The sequence below is a fragment of the Cibotium barometz genome, chromosome 24, assembly GCF_041138505.1.
Source record: "Cibotium barometz isolate CiBa-2024 chromosome 24, ASM4113850v1, whole genome shotgun sequence".
Classification (NCBI taxonomy): domain Eukaryota; kingdom Viridiplantae; phylum Streptophyta; class Polypodiopsida; order Cyatheales; family Cibotiaceae; genus Cibotium; species Cibotium barometz.
The window spans coordinates 4,494,723-4,504,852 of NC_141069.1; the positions used below are offsets into that span (position 1 = coordinate 4,494,723).

Sequence of the window (10,130 nt, forward strand, 5' to 3'; positions counted from 1 at the left end):
GGCTCTTAATTATGGTCTCCTCTCTTAAGGTAAAATTAAGCAAAGAGAGTTAAATTTCTCCAATTAATAAAAAATTTGATGTAATTAGGTGTTTTGATGCATCTAGATGCTCTCAAAACACTCAAAAATACCAACTTCGACTACTCATATGATCAATTTAGACCCCAATTAACATATTTTGTAAAAAAATTTACCTCTTGAACAAGATTAATCACCCTTAATGACAAAAACCATTCCATTAAGTGAAATTAATCAAATTCAAGGATTTTTAATGGTTTTAAGAAATTTTTAAAAGATTAAGCTACTCCTAATGCTTGCTAACACTCTAATCCAAACAATTTCAACAACAAACACACAATTAAACTAAAATTAATGATCTTACTTCTATGTTTAACACTAAAGAGAGCTAACATTCACTAAAAATTGCATTCTATTGCATTGTTTGATGCAATGGATGTAAACTAAGTCTAATACAAACTATGTGCAAGCACTAAGAACATGAAAAACCATAAAAAAAACAACAAAAACAACAAATTAAGCTTAAAAATAGGCAAAAGGCATTCTTTTCAAGAACAAAAAAGAGAGCTATTTCACACCAAATTTTACACAAATCACCATCAAATCCACATCTTTTTCATGGGAAACCATTAATAAAGATAATGGGCAATGGGTAATGCATATATTAGAGAAAAAATGATGGAAAAAGCCAAGGGATGGCTCCCCGACAGCGATGCCAAAAATGTTAAGGCTCACCCTAACCTTCCTTAAAACACATTCAAGAAGAGATTACCTGATAAACCGCAACTGTCGTGAGAATCTTTCCAATGTCTGAGCTCGTAACCCTTGAGGTCTCCAAGCTCTACAACTCCTTGAGAAGCAATTCTACTGCACCTCCCGCAAGCGTTGTCACACCGCCGCATTGCACTATGGGTACTTGTCCCTCCTCTCACCTCACTTCACTCACACACACTCACTAGCATGCATTAGGGAGAGAGAGATTAGCAAGAGAATTAGCAAGAGAAAGACTCAATTGCACAATGGGAGAGTAGGTTGTATTATGAGAGATATTCACTTATATACATGGCCATAAGTGTTCACACTCACTTAAACTGTGACCATCCGGGCACTTTAGGCTCATAAGAGGCCTAATGCTATTACAATGACTACTCTCATAATATAACCATGAAGTACATCACTTAGGACTTCATCCTAACTTGCTACCACACACTCTTGAAGCAGGAATTGCCATAATAATACTTTGTCACACCATTACCAGGCGCCCCTCCAAGTTGTAGCTTTGGACACTATTGCTTCATATCTTGAAAGTATGTCCCTTTGGTATATCTATCATGACTCCTTGATGTAAGATACTGGCGATAGATCATGTTAACCCTAGAATTGGGTTAACAGGTAAGGAGTGCGCATTAGCTGATAGAGTGTTGTCATAGCCAAGTAATCTGTTATGACCATCTACTATACAAAATGAGAAGAGTGGTTGGATTTAAGAAACTAGGAGGAGGTTTAGTGATTGAGTTGTTGGCCATCACTCCAGAGATCTATGTGTTTCTTGCCACCATATAATCTTATATTCTTCTTTTGGAGCCTCGAATAAGTATTTTTTGCATTCTTCTTCTGCATTGGGTCATACCCTGTGTCTAAATCTATATGTAGATGATATCTAACTCTCTTAGATGTGTTCAAGTTAATAAATAGTAGACTCTCTCTAGGAAGTGAAGTAGCAATGGTTTCCATACTTGGAAATGGCACCAAAATAATTAGTTGGATGATGTCTTTTAATAAGCCTATTTCAAAATTGATTTGTTTATTTTTGGCGCCATTTTAGGTAATAAATGTCAAAAAGCATATTTTTGGTGTCTTTAACAAGACTTATGAAAAGGTGGAATGTACTTGAAAGTGACTTTTCGTATAAAACTACTAGTTTTCGAAAATGAATATCTGTTGATGTGACACAACCTTTTCTTTTTATTATTTTATTTTTCTTATGTTTGAAATTCATAAGAATTAAAATATTCTTTCTAGAAGCCCAAATATTGTGCTGAGGTGGAAATTCTTGCAAGGACCTCAAGAGCCCCCCCATTTCCCCTCATGAAAGTTGCAAATCAACCAAATTTGACAAAATCACTTATCGAAGAATCTCAATAGTAGAAAGAGGAACCTACTTTGATACGACTGATGGATTTTCAGTGAGGAATCCGATTGGTGACCTCCCACACACTCAAAGCACATGAAGTACTTGCCTAGTAGAGAAAAGAGAAGAAGAAGGAGCCTTATAAGGTGCTCCGATGTTTGTGTCGAAATGCTTGTTTGATTCACAAAAAGAAATGCTATGCATCTTGTATCATCGTTTGCTAATGCTTTTGACGGATCAAAGACTCCAAAAATATAAAAATTAAGGCTCAAATCTCCAACAATTAAAGAAAAAAGTGTTGAAAATTAACAAAATTGAATCCCAAATTGATAAAATTTTATACCTACTATGAGGCCACCATGAGAACTCCTAGAAGAGAATAGGACAACTCTCCACCCAACCACCGGATATAGACCCTAGCCAGCTAACTATAGCCCTAGCAGTCCACACATGTCCGAACTCCCCTGAACCACCCGAGCCCCCTAGTCCTACCCTTGTCCTAACATTGCTCCCCCCTTTTGGAAGAGTTTTTGTCCTCGAAAACAAAGGTAGGATATCCAGTCTTGAGAGTACTAACGTCCTCCCAAGTTAAACCTTCTTTCGGTCTATCCTTCTACTTAACTAGACACCGTTGTCTAATTCTGTGACGAGTTCGCTTCTCTTGAAAATCCAAGATGCACTTTGGCTCGTGTGGTAAGATCGGAGGCTCAATTAAATCTACAAGAACACCTGTATCCACCACATTGGCATCTTCGCCTAGTCGTTTCCATAAAAAAGAAATAATTCTAGCTAAATTCAACCCAAAATATACTTTCACTCACACACACACACTCTCTATGTGTGTTATGGATTATGGAAATTATTGAAGTATTTTTGTGGTATATTTTTCATTGAATTTATTTTTGTTTATTTGCCACATGGTCAGTGACTTACCACCAGGTAGTACTGGTCGCACACCATGTTAGGTAGATATTCACCGAATATAATCATGTGTTTTTGATAACAGATTAGTGGCAGGGCTAGTGCGATCGGCATGATGATGGTTACATATTTTTGGCCGTGCATATTGGATGCACATTTTGGCATCACTATGTTCATGGTGACATTATATTTATGTGACATTTTATGTAGTGGCTTGGTGGCTATCATTATCTTGTACATAAAATGGCAGCACACATATTTATTATGCACATTTGTTATAGGGACATATTATTCAAATCGTTTGTTTACTCTTAGTAGATGGTCCATATTAATTTGTGCATGACACTTTGCTAAAGTCAAGGCCCAAAGATGGTTCACATTACTTCATGCATGACACTTTCCTAAAGTTTTGGGGGGGCAAGGCCCAAAGTGGAGTGTAAAAGTCATTTTTGGCTAGTAAAATAATATATCTAAATACACTTGCTTGAAAGCGTGAGACATCAAGCAAGTGGAGGGAGATTGTACCCAATGTGTGTGTCATGCATCTTCTATTCTTACATGTTCATGTAATTTTATTTCTCAATAAGCTAAGGTATTTTGAGACAGGTAGAGTGAGCTTTGTCCATTATTTTACTGAATTTGTGCATGGCAACACTCTCTCTCTCTACCAAATTAAGCTAAGATTAAGAAATTAAAGATGCATATTGAGTTGTTGAGCACAAATGAGCAATAGCCAATGCTTGAGTCCATGACAATGGCACCAAGAGCGTTCAACGCTATCCCTATCACCCTCGTGCGAGAGAAGCAGAGATGGAACATGGGGCTATGGTCATGGGAGGTGTACTCTACACTACAATAGTAAGTTGCAACACTAATATGGAGTGTCGAGATGTGTCACTCACCTTGTGGCCTTGAGATTTGCATCTCAATCCTCGTGGAAGCGCCTCGAAAGGGTTGGGTTGTCGGCGGCACAGTCACTGGCACACCCACCTATCTCGCCAGCACTCTCTCAGTCACTCACTCACTCACTCTCTCACTCACTTCACACACTCAAGCTCACAAGCTCTCTTGCATGCATGCACGCATCTAGAGTAAAGTAGGGAATAGAGAAGGAGAGAAGAAAGCACCAGAAGCTACTGTATTGAGAATGACCAAAACCTTTTACAATTGGCTTTATACTTGGCCATGTGTCCACATTTGGGTGGCCACTGGATGACCAAACACCCATGACTTACTTATATTGCTATGAATGCCTGCTAGATTGTTCCTACTTGTAGTTGGGCATGCCCAAAATACAGTTGGTAATGTCAACTACTTATTACAACTAAAAGTACCAAAAAGCACTAATTTATTGTAGACATTGCATGAAAGCCTGGTTGATAATGGGTGAATGGTCATGGTCAACATGACCATTGACATGTGGTAAGCATAGGTAAAAAAATAGCCCTATAAGTGAAAAATTAGGGGGGTCCCTTCAAGATTCACACCAAAACCCTAGTCGAACAAAAACACAAAGAAGTGGGCAGAATTTGTCAGAAGCGTGGATCTATAGGTTGAAGTTGTCTAAATGTTTGTGAAAGCAGCCTAATGCATGCGTGCAATAATAAGCAGCTATAGGCCAAACATGTTCACAAAGATTGCTAATTTTGTAAACATTGTTTTATCTATCGAGTCTTGTTTACACGGCGCTTGCTAGGACTTGGTCCACTTAAACTACACACACTAGAGTTGTTTTGGTCATGTATTAGTGGGGTGAGGTTTACTTTGCCATTAACACGTGTGTACCTTATTGCATGTACAAAATTTGAGATGTGAGAGAGTTTTTTTCTTGAAAAGGGGGTCATGTCCAAGATAGAAGGTCCACCCACCTTGTCCAAGGCATCTATTCTAAGAGGTGAAATACCTAGTTTAGTTGAGGAGAGATGTGAAATGGGGATGTAGAATAGCATTTTCTCTTTTGATTATGCTTGGCCTTCTATGTCTTATTTTTTCTCATTTTACAATGTCCTTAAACATAGAAACATTCCAACAAAAAGCACAAAAAAACAAGAGTCACGAAGTGGGTGAGAGAGACAAAACATTGTGATGGCAACAACATTGTTTATTCGAGTATCCCTATGGAGGTCACGAGATCAAATCCCTTTGGGTCTCTTATGGTGTTGGCATTGGGTTCCTATGCAAAAGCGTCAAATCCATCAAGGTAAGTTAGGATGAAAAGAAAGTGGGGTGAAAATTAACCATAGCAAATGATAGCCTAGATGGTCAAGGTCGACGTCTCCCAGGTGAGGGGTGTGCACTCAGGCCTATCGCACTTTGTGTGTGTGTGTGTGTGCCCAGTGTGGTGTTACAATACCCGCGTCAACCTAGTTCGACTCCAAGTGTCGTAAATGAACGCAATGTGAGCCCACTTGCCTCAAAAGTGGGGTGAAAACATTCTAGAGCAAGTTGTTTTTTTTAAAGATGATATACACTTACAAGTTCTTTATTAGAAGCAAATACATGGGGTGCGTCTCTAATCATGTTGGCATTGTGGATGAAGGTAAATGAGATGACATGAGATGGAAAGGAAATGGGATGAAATGAGATGAGAAATGAGCTATATTTATTAGCATCTACATTTTTCTATTCGTTTTTCACATTGGGGGATCTCCTCTTCCTCCTGCTCCTCTACCGCGGTCCTGATTCGGGGCCCAAATCGTGGGAGGGGCAGGGGGGCACTCGGGAGTCGTCTTTTGATGCTGGCCTTTGGGGGCGATTTTTCTCTGTTTCATCTTGCGGCATCTCGTGAAGGGGCCTCTTCACAGGTTGGTACCTATTTTGACTTTGCAGTGAGAGAGAGAGAGAGAGAGAGAGAGAGAGATCCCCCCTCTCACCTAGGCTAGACCCATTTTTTCCAGTGTGTGTGTGTGTGTGAGAGAGAGAGAGAGAGAGAGAGAGAGAGAGAGAGATCCTTTCTTTCCCCTGTCTGTCCCGTGTGTGCACATTATAAATAATCTGTAATCGTGCGCCAACTGGTCTTCCTGTCTCCTCCCCATTAAACTATTCATCATTTGAAATCACTCTGGGGATGGGGGAGGGGGCTCTCTTCTCTAGCACTACAAAAGGCTTTCCCTGTGCTGAGTTTGAGCGTCTGAGCTTCAGTGGCTAGTGGCTTCTTTGTTTTGGGCCTTTGCAAACGCTATTCAGTTTTCCATATGCTCTTGCCTCTTTTTCCCCTCGCTGCCCGCTGCTCCTTTTGGAGTCTGCACATTTGAAGGGGAGTGCATTACGAAGACGCTTCTCCTTGTATGCCAGTAAGAATCTCTTAAGCACTCAGAGTATTCCCTTGCCACGGCCTGCCTTGATGAATTTATTTCGCTTTTTTTTCTAAAATTTGCCCAAGATTCATACGGTTTGCAAGGCTCTTCCCTGGCCATGAGTTCTTAATATCCTCTGCATATTAATTACCTGGTCTGAAGGCCAATAAGGCCCTCTGGCTCTTGCACTGATATACAAGAATTTTCCTGCATAAACGGCCCTCTTTACATGTCAGTAAGACTCTCTCAAGCACACGAAATCTCCCCTGCTCATTCATTAGCGGCTAGTTTTGGTGAAATTGTGCGTCCTCTGTCCTGATTGAAAGGAAAATTCTGAACTTTTTATTTTAGCCCAAGATCCAAGTCTTTCAACGTTCTAGCAAGCCCATGAGTCTCTGATACCTTGTGCACATCATTATCTTTTCTTAAGGACTTGTGAATGTGATGAGGAGAGCTCTTGATACCATACCTGCATGTGACCAGAGGAGAGCCCTTGATTCCTTACCCTATGTGGCCAATGATATATTTTATATTATTACCCTATGATGTACTCTGTGGATGGTGTGTTTTTCCAGGATTTAAGCTTTTACAATGCCATCCTTCATGCCTCTTTAGGTCTTGCACATGTGACACACACGTCTCTTGAAGCTTTAGCAAAACAAGGCTTAGCACTTTTCACACGATTGTTTCTCTTCAGAGCTTGTGCATTGTGGTGGGTCTCTTTGTCCTCGGAACAGGCCCACAATGTTATTTATGACATCATGTGAATCTTTGTTGAGTAGTTTTCTGTAAATGTACCCTTACATTATGTTTAATAGCCGATTATGCATGTTTCCATGCATTAAGATTCTCATATTAGGCAGAAACCTTAATGGACCCAATCAAGGTTGATATCATGCTGGTAATTTGGCTTCATGATTCGGTGTTATACCTATGATTAACACTTACCATCATGTTTCACAGCTTTAGATGCATAGAATTTGTGTGGGCTGTTTTTGTCTTCAACAAAGTAGTCTAGATCTTGCCCATATTGATTGGCTTGTTAAAATGGTGCAGGTGATGCCTGTCTCATCTTAAAAAAGCTGAAGTTTGGGGACCCAAGCATTAATTTTGGTCGCTGTACATTAATGTGCTGGAGATATGAACCACAGCATCAGAAGCAGACTTGCTCTTTGCAAGGACATGGGAAACAAAGAGCTTGCCTGTCCAAGACCATGCCATGCTACTGTGAGGATTGGTGCAGGGGATATAGAGATTTGCAAACCTGTAAGGAAGTTAGCAAGGTACATGCTTTTTGACTTTTTGATTCATGAAACTTGAGACTGGAGATGGTAGCAGAATGCATATGTGTTTGTGTGTGTCTCTGTAGGAATATGAATATGTATGCATGTATGTCTGTGTGCGTTTGCGAATGTGTATATGTGTTACCTCTCAAGGCCAGAAGAGTAATTTATAATTATGAACGGGAGAGAGAAATTCAGTTATTAAAACACAGGCAACACAAAGTAGGAAAGTTAAGTTCACACTCAAAAAACACATAATGAAAAATATATTTTTTCTTTTTGGACCTTCTGTTTACAAGTTTATTATGTATGCAGTTATACTTCTTTGCCTGCTGAAGGAGAAGCAGGGCACGAGATATTGGAGATTCTTTTGGGTAAGGTAAGTCTCTTCAAACATGACAATGCTTTTTTGTGTCTCAAATGACATTTGAAAAGATCACAAGCACTTCTGTTTAGCTGCCCTCTTCTTCCTTGTTGGGTGATTCATAGTGTGGGGCAGAAGGTTGTAGTAATGTGAATAGTTTCAAGATGTGAGTAATTATAAACATCCACGTAACACGATTTATATATTTTTTCGTAATGGGCTTTCCGACATAGTGCTGTCTGTCATATGCCCAGGCTTGTTTAGGAGATGTTGGCAGTTCAAGTGGTTTGACACCATTCTCATATGGATCACCTCCAAGCCGAGCAAGCAATCCTCTTATACATGATGTACATTTCACACAGAAGAAAGGTATACCCCCACCATCGTTTCTTCCTCAAAATTTCTCCTGCAGATCCGGAGGCAATTTGCCATACAAGAAATCAACATGTGGCATGTCTTATGGGTCGAAACCCTTTGTGCGCATTGAGGGCTTTGCATCTTCAACCCCTGATGCTGGGGGAGTACCTGCTTTTGCGTAGGATTGTTGATGGTGTACGGTCATATGTATGGCATACTTTTGGGTTCACAAAATTACGCAAGAACTGTAGCGATATGAAAGGCGCACTAAGCAAAGCTGCCTTTGTAGATATCTCCAAACTTTTTGCGATCACAAGCAGAGGGTGCTTTCCCAAGAGGTTACCTAATTTCCCTCTACTTGTAAATGGGACCCCTTCTCTACATTTTAGGTTGCAAGATAAATTGAACTATATTGACTTTAACGATTGTGTGTGCTCTTCAAATTTGGCATGTGTTGTTGTGCATAAAGCGGTACAGTGAGGCTTAAAGGTCAATATGCAGTGTGCTGTTTGCATAAGGTTGAGTTTCAAAAAATGTTGGTTTGATGTCACCATCGTATTGACTTAGACTAAGGCCTCTTTTATCCACGCTTCAAAAAATGTTGGTTTGATGTGGGGGGTCTTTCTTCAGATGTATATGCCACAACTATTTTGAGTTGGACTAAACAATCAAAGGTTTTTTTTTGAAGTGTAGGCTTTAATATGTGTGCATCACAAGCCTGCTTCAAGTGGCTTTTGTTGAACTTGTTGCTTATGTTTTGACAACTTTTTGCCATTGTAAGCACAAGAGTTGAGCAAGGGTTGCGGTGCACCTGCTACTATTATCAATAGTAGAATGGTTGCACCTTCGAACTTTCTCTACTCATGGAGAGGCTGTGGCAACCGTTTGACATGATTCAAATGTCAGGACTTGACAATGTTAGTATAGTCAGTTCATGATCAGTACCTAAATGACCTCTCTCTCTCTCTCTCTCTCTCTCTCTCTCTCTCTCTCTCTCTCACAACACACACACACACACACACACACACACACACATTAGAAAATGTAAGGTATGTTCACAGCTCCTCCAGTGAGGAATAGCTAGCTACTACTCGATTTAGAAACGATGAGAAATCACTTTCAATTGCAAGTTAGAAAGATTTCCAGGAGAATGAGTATATCTTAGAGGGGCTGCACTGATTTTTGGAAGGTGTACATGTCAACTGTGGCTTGATAAAACAGAAGCTAATTACATGTGCCATATGGATCACAAAGCCCAAAATTGACTCCACATGAGAGATTGTGAAAAACCTGCAATTGCTCTGGGGATATGGCCAAATAACAAGAAATGCCTGGGAAGATATGGTGGGGGACATGTGCTCTAAGATATCCTGACAAGAAGAAGTGCACAAGAACGGCAATACCAAGGTAAATGCATATGTATTGAAAAGGGCAACTCCAAAGTAAATGTGGCACCGTCTCAGAGGGCAAGAGCATCTGCTGCAATATGAGGAGAATCTGTTTTTCTTTTGGCCATAATTTGTCCCACGGGCAGGGCTCTAACCAAACCATTTCCAAAAAAAACCATGGCAACGTGCTCTTGCATGTGTGTTCAAGGCACTTTTTCCACCATTTCAGAGATTTGCCCATAGCTGATTAGCATGATCTTGTATCCATGGGGGGGAGGTAAGAGCGATATGTAGGCTTTTGAAATTGTGGGAATAGAAAGACCGGGAAACAAACATAGCCAAAGATTGTGGAAAACTGGAGTCCAGTAGTGA

General features: G+C 40.1%; 1 protein-coding gene across 2 annotated transcripts; it reads left to right on the forward strand.

Annotated features, from left to right (window-relative positions):
* Positions 1-5,683: 5,683 nt before the first annotated feature.
* Positions 5,684-8,813, forward strand: LOC147624822 (uncharacterized). 2 transcript variants are annotated; one of them, XM_086818044.1, is made up of 4 exons: positions 5,684-5,874; positions 7,423-7,649; positions 7,965-8,028; positions 8,268-8,813. In XM_086818044.1, exons 2-4 carry the CDS (start codon positions 7,507-7,509, stop codon positions 8,550-8,552), a joined length of 492 nt encoding a protein of 163 aa, XP_086674170.1. In that variant the 5' UTR covers positions 5,684-5,874; positions 7,423-7,506; the 3' UTR covers positions 8,553-8,813. The 2 variants fall into 2 exon arrangements, with proteins under 2 accessions (XP_086674170.1, XP_086674171.1); XM_086818045.1 differs by lacking the exon at positions 5,684-5,874 and adding an exon at positions 6,256-6,363.
* Positions 8,814-10,130: the final 1,317 nt, after the last annotated feature.

Bases quoted from the DNA above. Each gene is read 5' to 3' on its own strand.
- LOC147624822 (XM_086818044.1), top strand. From the start codon at position 7,507: ATGAACCACAGCATCAGAAGCAGACTTGCTCTTTGCAAGGACATGGGA. The intron at 7,650-7,964 runs GTACATGCTTTT...TTATGTATGCAG, and splicing joins CCTGTAAGGAAGTTAGCAAG to TTATACTTCTTTGCCTGCTG. The intron at 8,029-8,267 runs GTAAGTCTCTTC...TCATATGCCCAG, and splicing joins TGGAGATTCTTTTGGGTAAG to GCTTGTTTAGGAGATGTTGG.